At 40.5% G+C, this 25,769-nt stretch overlaps 1 protein-coding gene across 2 annotated transcripts; it reads left to right on the top strand.

Annotated features, from left to right (window-relative positions):
• Positions 1-165: 165 nt before the first annotated feature.
• LOC133523351 (maternal protein tudor-like) lies at positions 166-25,766 on the top strand. 2 transcript variants are annotated; one of them, XM_061858873.1, is made up of 12 exons: positions 166-2,268; positions 2,457-2,657; positions 8,462-8,622; positions 11,335-11,412; positions 12,026-12,187; positions 13,445-13,609; positions 16,049-16,995; positions 17,701-17,849; positions 18,415-18,576; positions 19,385-19,551; positions 20,666-20,901; positions 21,567-25,766. In XM_061858873.1, the coding sequence occupies exons 1-12, from the start codon at positions 367-369 to the stop codon at positions 24,512-24,514; spliced, it is 7,278 nt and encodes a 2,425-aa protein (XP_061714857.1). In that variant the 5' UTR covers positions 166-366; the 3' UTR covers positions 24,515-25,766. The 2 variants fall into 2 exon arrangements, with proteins under 2 accessions (XP_061714857.1, XP_061714858.1); XM_061858874.1 differs by lacking the exon at positions 13,445-13,609.
• The last annotated feature ends 3 nt before the right edge of the window (positions 25,767-25,769 follow it).

Raw genomic sequence — 25,769 nt, 5'->3', positions numbered from 1 at the left:
GACGACTAGGGTATTCAATAAATCTATAGAAATTTGTGTCCAACATTCTGGTATTTGAACGCTTTTTACACTGTAAACTATTTAAGGCATTGTTTTTAACGAAGAAAAAGTTGACACCTTTCGTAATATCGACGAGCATAAAAAATACAAAAACAAAAAATATAAAACTGTAGTCTATGTGCGGCGCCTGTGCAGTCTGCCCGCCATATTTGTTGAAAAACGTAAACGGAAAAAAGAGAGCGGCAGTTTTTTTTTCATTAGTTCTGTTGAAGTACGGTGAGCGCTTCTCTTTTCTAATTTAGTTATGTGATTTTGTGCATACTATTAAATTTTGTAATTGATATAGTGAGTTAGGAGTTTTATGCAATGGCTTTGCCAGCCGAATCACAAAGGTCTTTTCGACTTTATGTGACCCATGTGGACGGAGAGGGTCATTTTCTGAAGATAAGCGGCCAGCTCGACCAACAGTCTTCGTTAATGATCGAGAGCCTATTTGAATCGGCTCGCGAAAACTTGGAAAAGGGCATTGGAGCAGTTCCTCCGGCAGCTATCCATGAAGGTGTAATATGTGCCGCCAAATACAAAGACGGAACATACTACAGAGCGAAGATCATAAACACAACAAGTCTGTCTACCGGTTTAGTGGGCGTCCATTTCATAGATTACGGTAACAAAGACATTATTTCTCTCAGTGCTATAAGATTTCTGGACAAGTATGATCCGATGTTTCTTCAGCTCCGCGGGCAGGCGACTGACTATTACCTGAGTCGCATTATGCATCCTTCCGGTCGCTGGGACGAGCCGCTACTGCTCAAGCTTCAGAGCTTGCTCTGCTACGCAGAATACCCTGCTGCTGTTGAAGGCCAAACTCGCACACTACCCATTATATCTATACAATACAAGGGAAATGATTTCTCAACACATCTTGTTTCAAACAGATTTGGTATAGCTGTGCCGGTAGCTAAACAAGAAGTGCTCATGCTGCAGCCTATGGGAGCTGATAGCCAACAAGGGCCAAACTGGGCACCAAATTTGATAGCTGATTCAACACTGTATGCTGAACATGTACCATTTCTGATGAACCAGAACTTCCCATCCAACCCTGCTTCTGCAATGAGATTGCAGCAGAACACCAGTGTGCCCTTCAATGGTGCTATAGTGCCTCCACCATCAGCCATTAGCCAGAGGCTGCTAGTCAATAAGGCTTCAAGAGGCCCAGTGAACCTAAAAGGTCCAATAAGACAGCCCCAAGTGGCTCTAAACTCTCCCCCTGTCCAGGTATCCACTCCACCTCCAGCAGCAGCCCTTAACAAGAGTTTGTCTCCCAAGAAGTCTGCAACTTACAAGAGCCGCTTATTAGAAGTGAATTCGCAGCACAAAGTGTTTGTGTCATTTGCAGAAGAAGGACCAGAGCTCTTTGCAGTTCAGCTAGTGACAGATGCTAAGAAACTTCAAGATATGATGGATGACATAAATAGAAGGCCACACAGTAGCCTTGCTGAACCTCCTATGATAGGAACAGTATGTCTAGGCAGAATGTCTGGAGACCGAATTATTTGCAGGGCAATAGTCATGAACTTATCAGGTTCGCAATGCAAGCTGTTCTTTGTAGATTTCGGTGATACAGAAATGGTGTCCTATTATGACATCTTTGACATCCCAGAAGAGTTTGTCAAACCTAATGTATTCGCTATGAGATTCTGCTTGTCAGGTGTGAAGAAATTACAGAAGGGACCATATTTGAATGAGGCATTCAAGCAACTTGTGAATGGAAAAGTGATGACCCTGCGAGTGGTTGCTCCGGAAGGTCCACCGTTAATACAGTATGGAGAACTGTACTTGGACAACAAAAATGTGCTAGAGTTGCTGCTAGCCAATGTTAAAGACAAGCTGCAATTCAAGTGGATGGAAATGCTTGCATTAGGCAGCAGAGCTTCAGTACTTGTGTCTTATGTAGACAGCTGTATAAAATTCTACGTCCAACTATCAGACAAGATTGACGACTTGACTGCTGTGATGGAAGCAGTGAAAGTCCACTGTGAGGGCACCTCATCCCCCGGAGAGTTACCTGTCGGCACAGCTTGCTGTGCCAGGTTCCCTGATGATGACAAATGGTACAGGGCCAAGGTTCTGGGGTCTAATAACAAGAGGGTCCTTGTGGCATATGTGGACTACGGCAATGAGCAAGAAGTTAATGTTTCGGACCTGAGAACCATTACTACAGATCTGTTGAAACTGCCAGCACAAGCCATGAAATGTGCATTGAAAGTAAGTATAATAACTTTTATCAGCTTGGTTCTGAAATTACTAACAGTTTATTTAACAACAACAAAACACAAAAAAGATGATCTATATTAAAAACAATTTTTGAATATTAATTGGAGTTTAATCAAGTACCAATTAGAATAAAACGGAATTGAGACAAATGGCATGTTAAACTTTTTATTTTCTTTTAGGGCTTTGAATACAAACCAGTAGAAAGCAAGACTTCAAACCAGCTTGAAATGCTGGCACTAGAAAAGACACTGACTGCCAATGTTGTTGGGGTCCTGTCCAGCGACACCATGTTGGTATCTCTGGTAGATGACACGACCAGCCCACCCCTGGATGTGGCTAGGAAGATGAACCAGCTGTCACAGCCTAGAAGCAATATTGAGGTAAGTTAAGTATTATCACCTCCAGGGATGCTCTAAACTTCTAACTAATACAAATACAAATAAATACAAATAATTTTATTGAAAACAGTATAAGTACAGTGTTAGCACTTAAAGACTAAGGATTAAGGATAAGGAAAAGTTTACAAATGCCTGAACTAGGAGTTCCTGTGTTTCAGGCAGAATAGGACCACATTAATTAATTTGTAAGTATTCACTTAATTATAATTATAAATAGTACACAATAAAAATCTGGTAGGGTGATAACTGATAACCTTAACAAAATAACTTATTTAAGTATTCTATATCAAAGTACAGTAAGAAATCATTTTACGACTATTAGTAAGATTATGAGTCTGATTTGCTAAGATTACTTTTAGACCCTCCTAGGACAGGACCCCATAGTATGAAATTCTGTACAATCTGTACCTTTAGTTTTTACACCCCACATATTTAAAAAAAAAGTCTAATATTAAAAAACAAAAGTCATTCTTAATATCTCCTGCGAAAATCCAGGACCAGGACCTTTCCGCAAGGGTATATTTTATAAGGGCTAAGCACATGATCTCAAAAAATTTTGGTGTCGTTTTAATAAATCATCTTTGACGTAAAACTGATATTGTTGATAAAGCAAACAAAGCAAAGAAGCAGTAGAAGAAATACCTATAGATTCCATACAACAAAAGAAAATCTTCACAATCATAACCAGTTTAACGAAGCATTTAACACGGCCAATCAAAATTCATCGACGTTCTGATTACGACAGCGCAATAGACAAAGATAGATTCGGCAGCCGTTTCTTTCTAACCAAATAATTAGTAATGTGCAATAGAGCGCGATAATATGTGCTTACTTTCCCTCTTTTTGCGCATTTCGCAATCAGGTGCAATTATTTGCGCAGTTTTCAACCTTAATGTCTAGAATTAAATTCTGAAACTGATACTTACTAGACGTGACCGAACGTTAACTATGCGTCTTTAAACGTTAAATGTTGCTCCACTCGATTTTCAATCCCAGGCGAGTCAAGCGATTATTTGAACCAATATAATGGCCTCTTCAAACGTCACTGATAATCACAGGCGATTTGCAATACATTGCGGCATTTGACCGATCGATTAAATAGGCGCCAGTCGTCGATTTGCGGAAAATCGGCCGTATTACAATACAATACTTAGCCATCAATTACCCAAAATCGCATGCCATTTGTTGCAAGGTCTGTAGAAGCCTTAAATACGCTCTGCGATCATATATTTGTTACTAATCTCGAGATCAGAGTTACATTGTTCCGTTGAACGTTCGACTCATGGTTGTTGAGTGTTCGTAATACGTGGCACATGATTGATATCTCTTCTAAGCATAATTACCAGGTTTCGTTATGATTAGTGAAGAATGAAAATTGGCCTTCAAGTGGGTTAGATGCCTTTATAAAAGAAATGCATTAATCGCCGTTATTAAAAGAAGTTCATTAGATTAGAGATTAGAACATTGTAACTGCTTAATAAACATTTTTGTTGCTTACTCATCTGCTGCATATATAGGATCTATTGCTAAGTATTTGTTTTAAGTAGACGTTTTTTTACTCCTCTACTGTTATCTGTCATTTATAGATTCATGAACACCAATTATAAGAACATACATAATAGGTTTGAGGAAAAGTCTATATTGTCTATTCCTCAAAAAAACCTAACAAAATTAAGACAGTTTCAAACCAAGTTCATTGCTGCCAACTTACATAATATTCATTAGGTTGTATAGTAGAAACAATTGCTTCATAAGTCAGAAACGCGCATGCGACACCCTTAATATAGCAACATCCATAGACTACGAAGAATGCTTAGCGTTGCTCCATAGGCTACTGTGGTCAAAATTGCAAGTACCAGGATCTCGTGTTACGTGTTACGAGGTGTCGCTGATCAGCCAGCGGGGCGCGTAAGAAGATATGCTCGGGTATATGTATACTGTATACATTTTTAGGGTTCCGTAGCCAAATGGCAAAAAACGGAACCCTTATAGATTCGTCATGTCCGTCTGTCTGTCCGATTATGTCACAACCACTTTTTTCCGAAACTATAAGAGCTATACTGTTCAAACTTGGTAAGTAGATGTATTATATGAACCGCATTAAGATTTTTACACAAAAATAGTAAAAAAAAACAACAAATTTTGGGGGTTCCCCATACTTAGAACCAGAAACCAGGGATTTTGCAAAAACATCGAAATAACCATATATTTCGGTTTATTTTATACTCAAAATGTAGGACTCAGTTGTGTTTTTAGATAACGACTTCGTATTATTAGATTACCTGATTAGGAATGAAATATTTAACAAAGAACGAAAAAATACTGTTTTCGTTCCCATACAAAAAATACCGGTTTCCGATCCCTGCTTAGAACTGAAACTCAAAAAAATCTTTTTTCATCAAACCCATACGGATAGGTCTTTAAAAATGATATTGAGGTTTCTAATATCATTTTTTTCTAAAATGAATAGTTTGCGCGAGAGACACTTCCAAAGTGGTAAAATGTGTGTGTGTGTGTCCCTGTAACTTCTAAAATAACAGAATGAAAAATCTAAAAAAAATATATCCTTCCACCGAAAATTGGTTTGAACGAGATCTAGTAAGTAGTTTTTTTTAATACGTCGTAAATGGTACGGAACCCTTCATGGGCGAGTCCGACTCGCACTTGGCCGCTTTTTTTTTATCTAGTACGATTCTATTCGTTTAAAGTATTATTTTTGTTGACTCATAGAAAAAGTATTGTATGCAACGTTGTATAGGTATAAAAAAATGCTCGTGGTGTATTCCTTTATTATGTTCGCCTACGCCTGTGCCTCCGGCTCACATTGTAACCCACCCCACTCGCCTATTTTGACCCTACTTATACAACGGTTTAAAGGTTCTTTATTCAATTGTCATAATCATAACGAACCTTTTGACATGGAAAACCAAGAAATGCATCTTCTTGGTCTAGTTCGCGGTTACTTTCATGATCAATTGATCACAAGTGCGACCTTTCTACCAGACACAAATGTTATCTAACCAGTAACCAGCCATGGTTCAAAGAACTCTTAAGTCATCGTAATACAAGACTTTCCAATCCATGACTCATGAATCTCATGATGTATAAATTATATGTTAGTAAATAACGAACTTTGACTTGTTCATATCGTGATTAGGCGTACAATTTACGGCTCATGTTGTCGCGCTACACTCAAGAGGAATGAAAACGTTTTGTATTGACAATTCATAGAAAGTGACTAGTTTTCGTTTACATTTATTTTGAGTATATTCAGAATAGATGCACACTGCAGCGGAAAGAGTGGCCGTTATAAAAATAAACTGCTTTTCATTGTTGTCTTTTCCGTCTAGTTTTCGTTTGTTTTATCTGCATAAATCTAATAGCAAATGCATTTGCGTCTACTTGACGGTTTTTATTAGGGCTCCGTAGCCATATGGCAAAAAACGGAACCCTTATGGATTCGTCACGTCTGTCTGTCTGTCTGTCCGTCCGTATGTCACAGCCACTTTTTTCCGAAACTATAAGAACTATACTGTTGAAACTTGGTAAGTAGTATTCTGTGAACCGCATTAAGATTTTCCCACAAAAATAGAAAAAAAAACAATAAATTTTAGGGTTTCCGCATACTTAGAACTGAAACTCAAAAATGTTTTTTTCATCAAACCCATTTTTGTGTGATTGCTATGGATAGTTCACCAAAAATGATATTGAGGTTTCTAATATCATTTTTTTCTAAACTAAATAGTTTGCGCGAGAGACACTTCCAAAGTGGTAAAATGTGTGTCCCCCCCCCCCCCTGTAACTTCTAAAATAAGAGAATGATAAATCTAAAAAAAATATATGATGTACATTACCATGCAAACTTCCACCGAAAATTGGTTTGAACGAGATCTAGTAAGTAGTTTTTTTTTAATACGTCATAAATGGTACTGAATCCTTCATGGGCGAGTCCGACTCGCACTTGGCCGCTTTTTTTTTATCGTCCGTCCTATGTTTCGTCCAAAAAAACTGCCGAACAGATCATCCGTACCGAAACTGTATTTTCGGTAGTGTCCGGCTGGGGGTTCACTTTCTGCCGATACTTAAGCAAACCGAACCTTCGGTTTCGGCAAACACTTAGGTTTCGGTCGGGACGGACACTATTTTTTATTACACATCAATGGAAGTACGTATAATGAAGGCAAATAATCACTCCAATCAATCCAGCAGTTTGCATATGGTTCGCTAAGTTACATCTTAGCAAAGAGAATTTGAAATAGAGGTGTATTGTCTAAGAAAGCTTTGTAGCGACGTAAACTTACTGCCATCTTTAGACACATAATTAAAACTTTTAGAACGCCATTTGACTTTGATCCTTATCGTCTACGGATATGAGTTAAATTTGTGAAATATTAAAAATTGGCGCCAATAATAGATTAAAGGAGTACAGCAGCATCGTTTTGAGCGATGGCGCCATAACCTTTAGGTGGTGCCCTGTAAGATGGCGCCACTTTTTGATATTTAACAAATTGAACACATATCAGTAAAATAATAAGGATCAAAGTCAAATGGCGTTCTAAAAGTTTTAATTATGTGCCGAAAGATGGCAGTAAATTTACGTCGCTACAAAGTTTTCTTTGACAATACACCTCTATTTCAAATTCTCTTTGAATTTATTAGGCGAGCGTTATTTGTTCGCGATATTTTGAAATTTGAAACTGAACACGAAGCAACAGTGAGTTTCCGGCATCAAATCATCAATTTACTTGTTTCCTAGACATCTATAATTCTATTCTAGTATTTACATTAACGGTCACGTACCTAATTGCTTACATAAATATAAAATCGGTTGAAACTGCTGCTTTCAGTTGATTTCTCGTTCGTGAAACACGAATAATTATACATAGCATATCGTGTAATTCGTGTACCTTTTGGCAGTAATGGCAAGTTAAGAAGGTGACAAGACAGGATTGTGGACGAGTGCATATACAACTTTACACCTCAGTAGTAAGAACATAAAGTTAAAAAAAAGTATACAATACACCCAATATACTTATTCCTGAACACCTATTTACCCATATATCCAAACACCCATTAACCCAACTCATAAATCTATTTGAAATTTGAAATTCTTAGTCTCACGCAGTGAGCAAAATCGAATTAGCTCACTGTTTTCACAAATCAACGCACCCTTGTTCGAGCCGCTGAGGTGAAAATACTCGTAATGTGCATTAGTTTAGTTAAGTTTATTTATCTCTCAATACAATGTTCATAGTTATTCTCATTATAGTGTTCATATTATAGTGATCGTCGGATTATGGTAGGTATTTGTATTTGGTGGTTAGTTATAATTGTATATGCTGGCGACGTTAATAGGAGCGGGTTTATTACCATATCTTACCCCAAACCCTAAGTTGTGAAAACGCTCTGCTTTCCTATTATGAAATTAATGATAAAGAAGAAGACATAACAAATATACGTGTTAAGTATTTTCACTTGGGTTAACCCCACAGATAAGCGAACATATGTATATAAATAAATAGGTCCACTTTAATACCGAATCCTACCACAGCTCGTGGCGCTCGAAGCTACATATAGGTACCTAAATCACCTCGCGCTCGGCACGTTTTCAGCTAATATCATTGAGTGCTTTTTATTCATAAAGTGAAGATGATGTAGTCGTAGATAGGTAGGTAGATTGAGATACATTGTTTAATCTATCGCTTCACTCGCCACAGCAAATCTCGGTCAGTGTGTGTATATGGGGTTACTAACTCGATCGATCCCAATTATTATCTTCTCTCCAGACTAAACCGACCACACCAGTAAGCAAAGCTGCCCCTGAACAGTTCAGCTCGCCAGAGAGCGACCACGGCAAAGGATTCAAGCGCGAAAAGAGCTTCAGAGAAGACCGGCGGCCGCGGGAGGAAGATGACTTCGGCCAGCGGGGTGGCAGCTTCCGAAATAGGTGGGTTCTCCTACTTTCCCAATAGCAACAGCAACACTCCTACCTTACCTTTGCTATAAGGTTTTGTACTTATCAATTAAGTGTGGACGTCGGTACGTCTTACTCGTTATTTTAGCATTTCTTCTAATGTTAAATGGGTTAACAATCACACAACGATTATTGAAAACACAGTAACAATTATACAGGTGGCTAGGATATATATTTACATTCTTTTGGTTTTATAAGTAATAGTTACAATTTTTTAAAAGCGTTTTTTAATAAAAAGACATGTCAAGATTGTTTACCCTTAGGGCTCATTTACACGGTGCAGGTGCGAGAACTCGCATGCGAGTTTCATTACATTGCGGTATTTGATCAGTCGCCGAATTAGTTGTAACCTCAATAGTCCGCAATGTAACTAAAATGGCATGCGAGTTCGCGTGCCGTCTAAATCGGCCCTTATTCTAATGCTAAAAACGAGGTGAGCATAGCAAAAGCTACGTTATACATCGAACGTGACTTGGCGTATGGAGTCGCAGCAAGACGTTCTATTAATGTGCCCACACTGCCGGCGGAGAGTTTACAAATGAAGTAATTTTTGCCATGAAAAGAAGAAGGAATCTTGAATTTCACATGAAAAAATGTATCAAGGGCGAACAAAGATGCCGTTATGGAAACTTTCTTTTAATTTTTAATATGATTCCGAGAACTCTTCGAACCTTTTGGAAGTACCGTATCTTGCACATGTTAAGGTAAACTGGTTGTAAAAAACATAGACCCCGATGAGGTCAAGTGTGCAACTGAGGGCCAACATTTTTTTAACAAGTGGCAGCATAGGTTTGGTTCTGAAGAAGAAGATGCTTTCACAATTAATTTTATTATATTAAATTTATAATGTAATGTTTGACGATCATGATGAAAAGATTAACCTGCTTTTGACGAACGTAGCAAATTTATAGTATCATATTCATCGTGATATAAAGAAATTTAAATCTTGTTCACACAAATGAAGTAAATGTACAGACGAGATATTCAAAATGATCTGAACAGAAATGTCACTGGCCCGCTTGGCAACTATTACTATTGACTATTACGGTATAACAGTTATGAAGCGGAAAATCTGAAGACTGATTGAAAACTTGCCATTTATGTGCGATTTATTAAAATACCAATAATGCACATAATCTCAGTCAAATACCTAATTAGATAGCGATAAATACTCATCTCGTGTTTAGTCAGACGTTAGGCATAATCTGAAACTTTTATCTCTGAGGCTTATTTTCAGAATCGTATAGCACATTCTCTCTTTAATTTAGATAACGAAATTGGTGCGGTGAGAAAAATCATGACAATTGTCTGTGGTGTCCTCGACTACGATTCTCTTTATTATTGGATTTTCACAAACATTCTACAAAATATACTACTTGTTGAAATTTTACGATTTATCGAAACCGAACTTACTGTTTGTATTTCTCCGATAAAATACTTCAGGTACATTTTAATAACTTTTTATGTTTGATGGAAGAGATCCCGAATATGGATAATTTCGCTTTTGTATATTCAATTATACATCTACTATAACCTGTCCTTGTTTCCTACAGTGTTTACCTATTACTTTTGCTTAAAGTACATACCTTACCGTGGCTTCGCTTACCTGACTTAGTCAATTTGTGTAAGAATGTCCCTATCCCTATGATATTTATTTATTTACATTCATAGGAGCATCGCTATAAATATTGTATGTGGTTAAGTACCGCTTTGTTATTTATTACTGTCTTTAACGGAGTAAATGGCTCATTCAAGATGCTCATTCATAGTATGCATGAAAATGGTTAATATGGATCGTGTCATTCACAACGATGCGTGCCTGGATTCCTATTGTCATGCTATTAAAGCTGAAATTTGACATGCGTGCCATCGTGGATGACACGAACTATAAGTAATACCCTCTTTGGTCGGGCTAGGAATCTATTTTTATGATGTAGAAGTGATCTGTACATTCCTGTGATTCCTGAACTGAAATTGACTGTGAAATCTAGATTTTTTGTTGTTACATGTAAAAGATATGAAAACCTCACCTACATAACGTTCAACAGCTAACTTTTTAATTTATTTACTTTATGGTTCGCATGTGCGTGTATAAATTAGCTCGTAATTTTAACGAATGCACGTTACGCACCGATGCTTTCAAATGCAACGTTGGATCACTAAATGCATAATTACTTAGAGTTTTAGTAGTCTCGTGCATTTACTATTTTATTGCTTGACTTATCTCAATCATGAATATGTTTGTTACATTTGTCTCACTGATATGGAACTATTATCGTTTCTAGTCTAGTTGACACAGATCAATTTTGAAATAGGTTAACTATATCTCAAATACAATGATAAGAGAATCCAATCATTTGATCCAGTTCATATCACACCTAATCTTGAGTGAGAGAACGAAACTTAATTGTAATATTTTTAACAGCAGTTTTTTGTACCACAGTTTTTTAGTGAAATAGGCTTGCGTGACTCACGGCTGACCTTGAATTCGGTTCTTTGAACCCCGTTGCTCGCCTAGCGGGTGAATTTTAGAGCAGTCCTCACTGTACCCTAGGTTACTCGGCTTCAAGTGTAGATGTATAGGTCTAATTAGGTGTTGTCGTATTCTAGAGCAGTTCATATCTACGCAAATGTGTGTTAGTGTGTGATTTGTACTACAATGGCGAGAAATTATTATCATTACAGAGACAGAGAGCCGTTTGATCGATCGGGGCCGGGCCGGCATAGTGACAAGTTTGGAGGCAGACCAGATAAGGGAGAAAGGTGGGTGTTTAACTGTTTATGTTCTACAATATCGGAAATACCGATGTTTAATACGGTTGCATTTGCATGTGAAGCATTTTTCCCGTTATTTCAGTTGTTTGATTTATGAGTATCTTTCCAAATTCTGCATACCAGTTTTTATATTAGGAAAGGAATGTATAAATGTTTTCCATTTTTAAGAGCGGAATATGAGTTACTATCGAATATAATTTTACAGTATATTATATAGCCCGAGCCCTCTCGCACATGAGAGGAGGCCTGTGCCCAGCAGTGGAACGTATATAGGCTGAATTATTATTATTATTATTTTGCTGAAACTTAACTAAATATTGTTACGAATTGTGATTCAGTTTTATTAATTATTATTCGTTGACTTTTAAATAAAAATAAAGCTTTTAAATTTTTGACGTAAGTACAGAGTTCATAAACATCTGCACATTTCTATACCATAAGTAAAAAGGATAAAATTATATATTTATGACGTTATTAACGATGATCCAATGCAAATGCAACGGCGCGCATCGTAACTCGTAAGCCCATCCACAACAAGGTGTTCTTTTCATAGGTAACATAATGATCTTGACAGTAGCATAACCATAACCAATTGGCACAGACGTGGGAAGCCCTGGGAGAGCAGCGCGCCGCCAGCGCCCGCCGGCGACGACTGGGAGGAGTCCCCCCCCCCCGCCCCCGCCGCCGCCCCCGCGCCCGCCCCCGCCCCGCGCCCGCACTTCCGCGACAGGGACAGCCGCGACAACAGGGACAGAGACAACAGGTACTACCAACAACCGACAGCCTTTAGGACCCGATTACGCACGACGCGAGAGAGTCTCATTTTGATCAACCCTGACTTGCCGCTCGCGAATGAATGAACCTGTTTTTGACGACAGCGGTGATGCTCGCACCGCTTGCAGCCCGCTGACGCCTAACTGACCATCGGCGGATCTTATGTCTCTGCAATAAGGTTCAACCTGTCAGATCTCTGTAAGACGTAAAGTAATTGGTTACGCAGAGGTACAGCTCGCAATCTGTGTTAGAAAGATCTGTTTATTTTTATATAAGTACAGTTAGCAGAAATAGCTAAGTTGGTGCCATGTTCAAAATGCTACACACGCTATAGTATAAACTCTTAACAATTAAATAAAGTTATTTTAAGTTATTTTGTGCACAGGTGTGCACCTTCCTAGCTACTTCTGCTGCAAATTATACTACATCTGTAAAATATACTATAACAAACCCGCTTTGCAGTAGAAAATGGCGGTAATTTTGAAAAATGTAGTAGTAAAATGAATCTTCTGTACAAATTTTGAATTTCGTTTATTTTTCTAAGAAGTTAAAAACGGCAAAACTTTTTTGTCAATTTTGCCACGTCGCATTTTTAATCTTTTTATGATAGCCAAATATATCAGTATATCACTTAGGGTCACTTGCACCAATCCTGGGTTAGCAACTATCTCGGAATTAACCCTTAACCCAAGGTTAAATTGTACTAGTAACTCCGTTTAATTGGTTAACCCCGAGTTGGATGTCGCAATTGGCCCTTACAGGCTTAAACCCCTAGACCAGCATTTCCCAAACTATGGGTCGAGAGCGAAATTTCAGTGGGCCCTGAAACATAAGACGACATGCCGATCGGTCGGGTTAACAGCCCGGAGCATTTAAGGTGGGTCCCGAATTTGGCAGCTTTTGTTAGGTGGGTCGGAGCCCAGTCAGCTTTGGAAATCACTGTCCTAGATGTCTGTCTTAACTGCTACCTATCTTAATTGCAAAAAATTAAATAAGGCCTGTCAACTTTTATCAGAGTCATATATAATGTTTTTTACTATGATATGATAAGAGTTTTAAGTGACTGAAGTGGAGTAATAAGTGGTTAAACATAGCAATAGATACGATTAAATTTTATTATAAAAACTAGAATAAGTTTGCCTTTTAGGACATACAAATAGGGTAAACCCCAGTTACCGGCACCATATTTAATTGTCAACATTTTAAACGTGCCAAGAAATGAACAGTTTACCCCACACATCAACAGAAGAAAGCCTAGAGCGGACAACGAAAAGCCGGGTCAAAAGCCGGGCTGGAAGCACAAAGACGGCGCCGGAGTGGGCAAGAGGCTCCGCCAGGCGGCCGAGGCGGCGTCGGCCGACACGCAGGCGGCCGGCGGCGCGCGGGGCGCGGGGCAGGACCGGCTCACACGGTACCGGCGGGGGTGGGGCAACCTACACCGTCTTGCTTGCCGATCGTTTAATGCTTACGCTGCGAGTAGTATTTTCATTTTAAATTAGTCGCACTTTTAACTTTTAATTTGGACACCCATATGATATAAATATAACCTGAAGAATTGAGACATATTTTTGATGATAAATTAATTTTGTTAGTAATATACATAATCAATATAGAAGAAATAAGTACTAGTAATATGTCATTAAAAAAGAATACAATAAATAAATAAAACTAAAATTATTAAAAAGTTTACATTTTATAAATTTTATGTTTATTAAATATCCAATTATAAATTCAGCATCAAGTGATGCCACGAAATAAAATGGTATCAAGTAAGTTTAGATAAAATCAATTTCTATTTTGGTGCCAGTGGTATTATAATTTGCCAACACTTATTACATTTCCCTTTGTTAACTACAATATCATTTACGCTAAATATTAAAAAGGTATAAATAAAAATATAACAAAAAACACAAATGGGCAATTTAACTATAAAAGCATCCTTGTGTCTTGAGCTCATTTTTTTTCAGTAATTTATTTTTAATTATTAGTTATTCCTGTGTGCTTATTTTAAATATGTAGTGTGATTTTTAAACTTATTCTAACATAAATACTCTTGATTTTTATTTCGAGCTCCCCTCGGCTCTTTGTATACCCGTACAACAAAGGGGAGCCTCCGCGACCTATAGCTATCTATAGGAATAGAAATCATAGAATCCTGTTTAAGTGTTTATCACGTACTTAATGTGTTAATCACTTGCCTACCAATAAATAATATCAACTATTAAAATAAGTCGAACTTATGAAGTTAACATGTTACTCGCAGCATTTAGATCTGAATTCAACATTCGTGATCGATAATGAAATTAATGAACGCACACGATGTAAGCATTATAATTAAATCGGCATTGCACTCGTTTCCCCGACCTATTTGCTTGGTCACGCTTGGATGTTCTTGTACAGAATTTATTTGACGTGTGTCGATGTTTTCTCCACGAAGACGAGCAATATAATACAGATTGTTAGTCTGTGCGGAAAGAGAAGAGTCGTAGAATGTATCACCTTCCACGACTCGTCTCTTTCTGCACAGACTCTAATTTGCCATAAAAAGTCGAGTGTCTCATTATAATTGGTATTTACACCACTTAAAAAGATCTCAGGTGTGGAAAAAAAATCGTAACGCCAACGCAACTGACCTCTTTGGGACCCATTTCTCACGTTAAATTTCGCACTAATAATATTAGTGTATTTAAAAATGCGCCCCTAAGAGTGTTTGAATAGATAGCGAAGTATCACTTTTATTTCTATGAATGATATCTAGCGACACGACCTTATATGGCATTAACAGTCTATATAAACTTGTCTCTTCATGTTGTCTGTCTCCGCGCTGCTCTCAGTTCACCGTTCCAGCACTCGGCCTGAGTTTCGTTAATCCCTTCGTTTACTGTTGTTTTTTTGCAGCTTGGTTGTGGTTTTGTAGTTGTTGCACATTCATTGATAGAATATTTTAATTTTCAGTTTAATATCACCGTCTTCATAATTAAGCACTTTAATTCAGGGATACTTCACTTGCTTCTTATTTATAATGTATCGTTATAATAGCTATGTAAAGCCTGACCAGTAATATCATCACGCAATATGGTTATTGCGGAATTTCATTGGAACAAAATTTTTCATACTAAACTTAACTGTCATCAAATATACATAGATTGAGTAAGATGCGTACACTATAAGAAAATGTTGTGCTTCGGATTTGACAGGTAAACGAGATGGCGCTGTACAGCTCCATACATTTTGCGGTAACTCAGATTGTCAAAAGTTGACGTTTGTCAATTCAGTGACCGCAAAACATATGGCTCAGTTCAGCGCCATCTTTTTTGGATGTCAAACTAAGGGACACGTTTTTTTCTTAGACTTTACCTCTCTACTACAATCAATTCTCTTTGCTCTCGTCCTATACATGAGAATAACATCGCAGTCTTGACAATGATCATATATTCCTGGTGGGGCTTTAATAGTTGGTCTGTTTTGAGTAGAGTGAAGTACCCTTTTTTGTTAACTAATTTTACACATTTATATACCCAGCTGGTTTTGGCATACTAAAAGAAGATGGAGCATTTATCCCTCACTTTTTTTATTATTTTTACCTAAATAAAATAACAGGGATAAGTCTTTATCTTTGTAACAAAATTAACTAGTTATCAGTTTAACAGACAATACTAAATGTAACAGAAGTAACACCCTTTTAATACAGTCAGCAGTAGATACTATGTACTTTCTTATCTAAAAATATATTTAATATAAAGATTTCGTTTTGTTTGCAAACAATTTTGACCATTGTTTTCCTCTTTGCTACTTGTCTGCTGACTGTACCAACCAGTTACGAAATTAACATAAAACTCTTGCATTGCAGTGAGAATAAATTCAACAAGCAAGACGAATGGGAAGAGAAGAAGGACGACTGGGGCAGCGGCACACAGAACCGCAACGACCGCTTCGGACAGAACCGGGGCGAGCGCCGAGAGTGGGGCGAGAAGAAAGACTGGAACCAGAAGCGGGAGTTCCGAGACAGAGGCGAGAATAACCGCGGCGACAGAGATAGAACCAGGAGCAACTTCACACCCCGTGACCGCGCTGAGCGCGCTGACCGCTCCTTCGGCTCCGACTCTGACAAACGGTCAGAAAGAAGCTTCGGCCGCGCCGGAAACAAACCCCGCAGCAAATTCACACAAGTACAATATAAAGAACTCCCCGACCCCGTCCCACTAGAATCCCGCTTCGACGAACCAACAATCGAATCCGAAGCGCAACATGAAGTATCCGTCACCTGGATTATATCCCCAAAGAGCTTCTACACGCAAATGATGTCCCTCCAACCGAAGTTCCTAGAGATGATGCACCAAATCCCAGAGCTATACAAAGGCGTCAGATCTTACTCAGGAATCGTACCAGTTGGCGCTTCAGTACTCGCCAGATACCCCGCCGATGGAGTTTTGTACCGAGCTACAGTCGTCTCCGTCCAACCGTTCTCCAAATTCATAGTCCAGTACATCGATTTTGGGAATAAACAACTAGTTGACGCTAAGGACATATGGCAGTTGGATAGGCAGTTATTAGAGCTGCCTAAAATGGCGATTCATTGCTCGCTGATTGGCGTAGCGCCTATAGAAGGCGAATGGAAGGCCAATCCCGAGATAGACCTGTGTTTCAACGCGCCGCGGTATCAGTGCGTGTTCCAGGAGTATGTGGACGGGCAGTATCAGGTGTCGTTGTGGAATAACGGGGCGAGTGTTACGGATATGCTGGTGGAGAAACAGTTGGCTGTGCTGTCGGAGCAGCAATCGTCTGTTGCACTTAAAGGTAAATATTTCAGTTGGCTCATTCATTTTAAGTACTTAAATTAAGCTCTTATTGCACTAACCATTATTTAGTCATCCCACAGGACAGGGGTTGGCTTACTGTCACTCTTAAGGTATTTGAGCAGATTTTTATCTTGTCGATTTTTGCTTTCCTAAGATTTTGATAAAATTTGGCAGGAGTTCCCTATTCTGTACATAACAAGCGCAATTTCACTGAGTTACGAAAACGTATGGTACAGTCAAGTGCAAAAATATGTATCGAATAAATCGTCTCATAAATATGGTACTACGCTCTTATTACACTGGAATAAAATGCTATGGGACATATTTTTGAGTAAGATGTGTACACCCATATTTTTACACTTGACTGTACGTACATTTTTTATATCCCAAATTGGGATTTTTGTACAAATTCCACCCAGAATGAGGTGCTCTTCAAACCAGCCAAATTTTATACAGCAAAATGAAAAAAAAAAACAGCCCATTTGCGGCTCTAGATTACAAAAACCAAATTAGACTGGCCAAATCAAATTTGCGGCGGGTATTTGAAATATAAATTTTAAAACAACCGCCCCTTAAATTCAAAATCAAGTATTCAAGTAGTTTATTTGCTTTCATGTTGTACATAAGTTCTTATTAAGTAAAAGTTTCAAACATCCACATGATTGATGAAAGTTACTTCATATAACATCTCACATTTTTCCAGACGAGGCCATAGACCTGACCATCATAGTGGGGCAGCAGATCCCGTGCCGCGTGACGCACTTCGAGTCGTACGAGAAGTTCTACGTGCAGCTCGACTTGGAGAAGGCGGAGCTGGTCGAGAACGCCATCGCCAACTTCGACGTCAACTTGGTACGTACAACAAATGCGGACAAGTAATCTTAATTATTTACAAGCTCTATTGACGCGAAAACGAGAGCTTGACTTTGTAAATAATATGTTCCAAACCATATGTTTGAAACAATACCAAAAATTGAAACTTTCTAACTGTAACCAAAACAAGTGGTCTGAAAAAACTAAAACAGTAGACAAAATTTACTATATCTGCTCTCACCGATAACTATTTAGTAACATAATCTTCCGTTCTGTTAATGAAGTATCTGCTCGCACCACCCCAGGCGCTCTTTCGCCCCTTTGTTTAAAATACGCTTTGTAATAGAGCAGAATATAATAAATTTATAGAATAACGTAAGTATACAATAGCATACACAAGAGGTGTCCGGTGAGCCCCAAACTAGGCTGAGCCTGTATCTTGGGACTGGCCAATAAAAGTATGTAACAGTTGGGACATTGGATAAACTAAACCTAACTTAAAATCATGTGTGTTGTGTTGATGTTGCGTATCACGGTATTCTCCAATTACATGGTTTGACTCTAATGGTTTTCATTTTAGATTTTGGATATGTTTTTTTTCCAGTTGACGCCACTTACAAAAGATACTCTAACGGACGGCATCCACTGCACAGTAAAGCACGAGGGTAGAATCTACCGCGCCATCTTGAACGACACGTCGGACGCAAAAAACGTGGTCGCCGTGCTGCCCGACTATGGCAACACTGTCACCACATCATTGGACAATGTAAGTCATTATCTCAGGAGCAATGAAAGAATAACGGCTCACATTACTGAGTTTGTTGTACACTAAACTAGTTTTTTTCTATCGTAATTGATTTCAAACGAAATTTTGTAAAGGTTGAAAGGAAATAATAAAAATAGATGCCTATAGCAGTTACAGAGGATAACTTCAAACTAAAGTTATCCTCTGTAACTGCTACAACCATTTTAAACGCAATAGTAAACCTTGTACCGTAGGCATGAAGATAAATTTTGAATTTTATGCTATCATGTATGTATGTTTATGTCAGTTAGTGTTTACTGGGAATCTTGACATAGTTAAATAAAATTCCAATAGCAATAGCTAAATACAATCTCACCTGAAATAGTTCAGGGACATGTAAACTATAAATAATTCTTAATACGTGTTTTTAAATAAATATAATGTGCGTTTGATATGTGGAGGCGAAATAAAAACAAAATTGTGTTCCTCTCAAAAGAGAATAGGTTTTTATATTAACAATCACTTATACCTAGCTTAACACATTGATTACAGTGGAACTTAACTAAATATCTTAGGTACTCATCTGAAAAGAGAAACAACATTAAAGCTATTATTCCACCAAGTATTTATTTCTAATTTTCTATTAAATTATAATTCTTATATGCGATCGTTATAATGCACTTTTTATGAACTTCGTCTAACATTCTGACGTTTAAACTGTCATCTGTCATTGACTGCCACAGATTAAGTCCAAACTGAGGAAAGATGAATGAAGGTAACAATGCTTCATTTACATAAATTATGTTTGTTTATCATTATTTGCCCACAGTTGATGATCCTGCCAACGGAACTGAGCGTATACTACTACCAGTCCCTGGAGTGCTGTCTCAACAACTACACGACCGAGTCGAAAATCCTGATGCCACTCGAGGAGCTGAAGACCACCCTCACCGGAAACAAGTTCATCGTATACGTGGACAACGTTGACGGGATCCGGTAAGTGTTAAACCGTCCGTCTGTGCGTCTCAACAACTACTCGGCCGAGCCCAACCTGATGCCGATCGAAGAGCTGAAGACAACCCTCACCGGGACCAGGTTCATCGTATACGTGGACAGTGAGGGGATACCGTAAGTTATCAATTGTAAGATTTGTAAATTATGAATAGGCAAACACGCGGGCGGCCATGATACTACGGACAAGGTACTTTTAGGGCCTCCGCTAGCTGGCGCGGGTGCGCGGAGCGGACGAGCGGGTTAACGAAAAATAGTTTGAGCGACGCTAACTGAAGCGGACGCGAGCGGCGGATCTCACCTACAAATAGCACCCGGGCGTCCGCGTCAGCTAGCGGAGGCCCTTACACAGACCGAGCTGGTCCAAATTCCTATGTGGGCTTGCCTAATGCTAATTTATTATTATTATTTAATAAGCAGGCAGGCAGTTTGACAACTGATATGACCTGTAACCAATATTCATAAAGATAGTTATCATGAACGAGTAGTAGATATAATGTGCTTGTCTAATTTATTTTTAAACTGGTTCACATTTTGTGCTGAAACCACATCTTCTGGGAGTTTGTTCCAAGCCCTCACCACTCGATTGCTGAAAAAGTGTTTGTATGGGTTACTATGAGCCCTATGCCTTTCCAGCTTTAAATGATGACCTCTCAGACGGTTGTTGTTGTTGCGCTTGAACATCTCTTGGAAATCCTTGCGGTCATAGTGCCCAGATAGTATTTTGTACGTCTCTATTAGGTCGCCACGTTCTCTGCGGTGCTTTAGAGTAGTGAGGTTCAGTTCCTTTAGTCTCTCTTCATATGGCTTGTTTTTAAGTTGCCTTGGCAGTTATATTTAGAAAAAGATTTGAAACCAATTGTGTTTCGTCAGATGGTATTGCATTTTAGGTGTAAACTTAGTTCGTTATATCCTAGCTTACGCATGACGGCATGACTTTCTTGAAAAAAATGTTCTGTTTATTTTGCAACTTGCTTTTTAGCGGATTTTTTTATACTACATCGGGAGCAAACAAGGCCACACGGCTCGCCCGGCGGTAAGCTCACCATCAGACGGTCCCATGGTGGTATGTGAGAATAATCCGATTATTCCGTTTCAGCCTGCTGAGCACGCTGTACGACTCGGGCTCGGGCCAGAAGCTCGCCGTGTTCGAGCCCGACGAGGGCGCCTTCCCGGCCGTGGCGGCGCTGTGCGCGCGCACCGTCTTCAACTACAACTTCGGCCTCTGCAGTGTGCAGCACTTGGAGAACCTCAACGAGATCTACCTGCAGAAGTCGGCGGACATCGACAAAGTGCAGCAGCTGTTAGACAAGCTTTATGTTTTTTATGATGAAGGTACGGGTCCAGTCCAAATGTAACTGGCGTATTGTAAACTTGAGCTTATCGTGTTAGAGACGCTTTGGGAAAAGTAAGGTCTTAAATAATAATAATAAATAAATATTATAGGACATTATTACACAAATTGACTAAGTCCCACAGTAAGCTCAATAAGGCTTGTGTTGAGGGTACTTAGACAACGATATATATAATATATAAATATTTATAAATACTTAAATACATAGAAAACACCCTACTAAGCCCTTAAGCTACTATATGGTCTCTATGAAGGTGCAACAGCTGCTAATATAGGCTTTATGTTTATGATGAAGGTGAGGTGGTCCTTACGTTAGTGTTGAGCTATGTTTTTTAGACTCTTTGAGAGAGAATCTGTGGCTATAATATTGAGGCCAATTCGAAGTTATATTTTTGACATTGAAGTGATGTAATTTTTTTATTATTCACGCATGCAATGTACCCCTACCTGTTCGTAAATATACTGGCACGACAAAACGCACAGGTGACTGAAAACAAAATGATATCAGTTTGACATCAAAATGAAAGCACGAATTGGATTATGGTCTCTGATATGTGCGTAATTAAGCAAATTGAAACGATTTCATATCTATTCTGTTTCTTTTGAATGGTTTGTCATGAGATTAAGTTTGTTATTTTATTTGTAGGTACGCCCGAACCGCTGACGGAGTTCGAACCCGAGTCCCTGTGCGCCGTCAAGTCGTCCGACGGCAACTGGTACCGCGCCACCATCGTCAGCGCCGCCGACGCCGACGTCACCGTGCAGTTCCCCGACTACGGCAACTCGGAGACCGTCGCCAAGGACGCGGTTAAGAAATTGGACAAGTCCTTCTATGAGCCGTGCGCTCAGGCTCTCGTCGCGAGCTTAGGCCTGGTCGCGCTGACCGAGGACGCGGTTACCAAGCTGTCCGAATGGACTACAGATAAGGAGGTGCAAGTCACGCTCGCTTTTGGCTCCGACGGCTGGCTCGCCAGTCTACACCTGGACGGAGTGGACTTGTCCATGAAACTGGTCAACGAGAAGCTCGCCACCCCTCAGGTGACTTCCGGCGAGGAATCCGCACCCGAACCCGCGCCAGCGGTCGAGACAGTCGAGCCGGTGTCGCTGCCGCCCGGCTGCGCGCAGGTCTACATAAGCCACATCGACAGTCCCGGGCACTTCTGGCTTCAGATGGCCGACAAGGTCAATAAAATTGACGAGATCCAGGCCGAGCTCGCGGCCGACGCCGACAAGTACGAGGACCTGCAGGCGCGCGACGTGGGCACGCTGTGCGTCGCCAAGTACTCCGCCGACGACCTCTGGTACCGCGCCGAGGTGCTCGACCTCGACTCCGACATCACTACCGTCCGCTTCATCGACTACGGCAACACCGACGTGCTCGACAACTCGCCCGGCCTCATCAAGACTATGCCGGACAGTCTGCGCGCCATAGAGCCGCTCTGCGTCCGCTCCAGTGTGAACGCCGTGCCCACCGGCACCGGCCAGTGGTCGGAGGCGGCCGGCGAGAGCTTCGAGGCGCTCGTCGGCGACACGGCGCAGCCCGTGGACGCGCTCATCGTGCTCAAGGACGTCACCACCTATGTCGACCTGTTCGTGGCCGGCCGCAACCTCACCGACCAGCTCGTGGCGCAGGGCCACGCCTCCAGGGCCGAGCAGCCCACCGAGTGCGGCGACCTGCCCTCCTGCTTCGCCAGCCACGTCAACTCGCCCTCCGAGTTCTGGGTCCAGCTCGAGTCGGCCACGACGGAACTGCAGGCGATGGAGGCCGCGATGGAGGACGCCGAGACCCTCCCCGAGCTGGCGTCGAAGGAGGAGGGCGTGCTGTGCGCCGCCAAGTACCCCGAGGACGGCGCCTGGTACCGCGCGCAGGTCATCGTCGACGGCTCCGAGGGCACCGAGGTGCTGTTCATGGACTACGGCAACGCTTCCATCGCCACCGAGCTGCGCTGCCTCCCGGACGAGCTGAAGCTGAAGCCGGCGCTGTCGCGCAAATGCGCGCTCCAGAAGCCGAGGGACATCAAGTCCTGGTCGAGGAAATCCGAAATCAAGTTCAACGAGCTCGCCGCCGAGGGCCGCACCATCTTCAACGTGCAGTTCATCGCGTCCGGCGACATCTCCATCGTGGAGCTGTTCCTGGAGGGCAGGTCGGTGACGGAGGAGCTGGTGGGGCTGTGCGAGGAGCGCCCGCCGGCGGAGCGCCCCAAGCCCGAGGGCCAGGACCTGCGCGCAGGCGGCAAGCTGTGCTACGTGCACAAGCTGGACGAGTTCTACGTCCACCTTGACGACAACACCGCGGACCTCGACAAGGTCACCGAGAGGATGGTCGACGTGGACGAGTTCGAATCGGCGGCGGAGCTGAAGGTCGGCTCGATCTGCGCCGCCTACTGGGCCGAGGACGAGCAGTGGTATCGCGGGAAAATTCTGGAATTCTGCGACGCGAGCTACCACGTCCAGTTCCTGGATTACGGAAACAAAGCAAAATGCGAGGAGTTCCGCCAGCTGCCCGAGGACATAGCGGCGATCGAGCCCCTCGCCAAGTGCTGCCGGCTGGCCGTTCCCGACGGAGCCGTCGACGACGACGCCGCGAGGAACAAACTCGACGAGCTCATGGCTAACGACTCGACATTCCATATAGAATTCCTAGACAGCACTTCGGAGCCGTCGCTCGTCAGACTCATTCTTAACGGGGAGGATGTTAGTACTATCCTTTTCTCCTCGAGACCCAGTGAAACGGAAAAGGCGGAAACTGCGGCCCCAGAAAATATTCAACTTCCCGAGGAGGAGACTGGCTCGGCCGAAACGAATGCACCAACTGAAGAGACAGTAGAAACTGGTTCTGAGAATGTAACCTCGGAAACTGAAAAGGAACACAAAGAACCTACACAATCAGTTGTCGAACCTTCAGAAGTAGAAAAAGCTTTTGAAACACGGGAAGAAGTTGACTTACCCGAATCTGTTGTAAAGCCTTCAGAAGTAAAAAAACCTATTGAAACACGGGAAGAAGTAGACTCATCTAAAGCGGACGAAAAGGAAGTTGCCGAATCAGTATTAGTAGGTAGTAATGAAAAGCTAACCGAAGTTCATAACGAGACTGAGGATGAAGATAAATTTGAGGATGCCAACGAGCTGGACTCGTCGCATCCAGATCTGGACGAAAGCATAGAAAGTAATCACACCGTAATTGAAAACAAATCATTTGAAGCGAACCCGGACAGCTTAAACGACTCCGGTGATCATAAAGCAGAACAACTAGATTCTCCTAAACAGGACACTTCATCATCAACCTTGGAGAGCTCCAATGGAACTATAAAAACTCCAGAAAGAGACAATTCTAAGGATTCCATAAACACGGATACTGGTTACACGAGCAGTGATGGCACCAAAGACGGATCCCCAATGAAGGGATCGAGTAATCAATCAGATGTAGGAGAGACAATATCAGAACTCAAAACACAAAAATTGTTATCAGATGTAAAAGTAGGAAAAACAATAGTAGAACTCGAAAATGAATCAAAAGAGAACAATACTGAACCCAGCGTTAAATCAAATGACGTCAGTAAAGTCGAAGAAATTAAAGCTATCGATATCGATTAACGATAAGATATATTTTTAAATTAAGTCTTGTACGATAAAAATCTCAGTCTTTAATTGTAATATTAATAATGCAAAGCGATGCCTGATTGTGATAGATATTAAGGAAGGGATTAACTTTATGTCTCTGCTTCTGTGAAAATTGTATTAAAGTGTCTAGAGAAGGTTTTTGTAGTAGATTATTTATTATAGGCGTTTATATTGACTTCCATCAGTCACCACGTACAGTTTCCGTGTTAAATCGCAACTTCCAGAGACTAGACTGAATAGCCTTATCTTTTGTAGTTTTAGATAATCTCTCTAAACATTTTGATGCTTTATAAAATTTGTTATCCTAGATTTAAGACGTTTCTTGATTACTTACGTAACGGGTTTATGAAAATTTTATTTATTTGTTACATTCAAGTGTAAAAGACAACTTTTTTTTGTTTATTTACAATCCTTTAGTCCCATTATTTTTTTATCTGTTTGTTTTCCAATATATTTCTTTAAGTCATAGCATTTACGTAAACGTTTGAAGACTTTGAAGTTTGATACTGTGACATTGTAAATACTCGTATTTTTCTACGTTCGACGTTGTTTAATGTTTACTAAGTTAGGTAGGAATACGATTATATGTTCTTTATTTAAATTTGGCACATTGTGTTACCATACACTTTTCGTACACATAGTAAGCAATATGATTAGCAATAAGGAACAATGTGTGTTGTGCCTAAGAAGGTAGAAGTACTAGTGCTCGACGCTGCACTAGTAACCGACATGGGCACTTTATTTCATGGAAATATAGGTTAAATTTGAACAACGAAGATTTTTCTGTATTCGAACTTAATCCTTGTCACTTTGACATAAAGTGCCCATGTCGAGTACTCGTACAGCGTCGAGCACTAGTGCTTCTACCTTAAATGTATCTATATAGAGCAGCTACAATATGCAGGAGAGCAGTTACTCGCAAATAGCCCTAGCACACGGCGTTAGTTTTTCCCGTATACGGGATTTTATCGAATACTATACCGTAGTGGCAGCAAAACTTGTATGGCAACTTTCAAAATCGTTCACACGGCGTCTATGCGGGGAAGCCGTCTAGCCGTGTGAACGATTTTGTAAGTTGGCGTCACTACGGTATTAGAAAAAATCCCGTATACGGTATATGGTAAAAATTAACACCGTGTGAACCTAGCCATAAGTTATGTTTGTGAAATGTTTATTTCTCCGATTGTTTACTGTTTTAAAAATAAATAAAAAACTTTTGTATAAATCA

Source organism: Cydia pomonella, chromosome 12, assembly GCF_033807575.1.
Source record: "Cydia pomonella isolate Wapato2018A chromosome 12, ilCydPomo1, whole genome shotgun sequence".
NCBI lineage: Eukaryota > Metazoa > Arthropoda > Insecta > Lepidoptera > Tortricidae > Cydia > Cydia pomonella.
The sequence above is the reverse complement of the archived record's forward strand: the minus strand, read 5'-3'. Positions and strand labels throughout refer to the sequence as shown.

Excerpts from the sequence above, each read along its gene's own strand:
- LOC133523351 (XM_061858873.1), top strand. The coding sequence starts at position 367 with ATGGCTTTGCCAGCCGAATCACAAAGGTCTTTTCGACTTTATGTGACC. Across the intron at positions 8,623-11,334 it reads GGTGGCAGCTTCCGAAATAG|AGACAGAGAGCCGTTTGATC; the intron begins GTGGGTTCTCCT and ends TTATCATTACAG. Across the intron at positions 17,850-18,414 it reads CCAACTTCGACGTCAACTTG|TTGACGCCACTTACAAAAGA; the intron begins GTACGTACAACA and ends TTTTTTTTCCAG.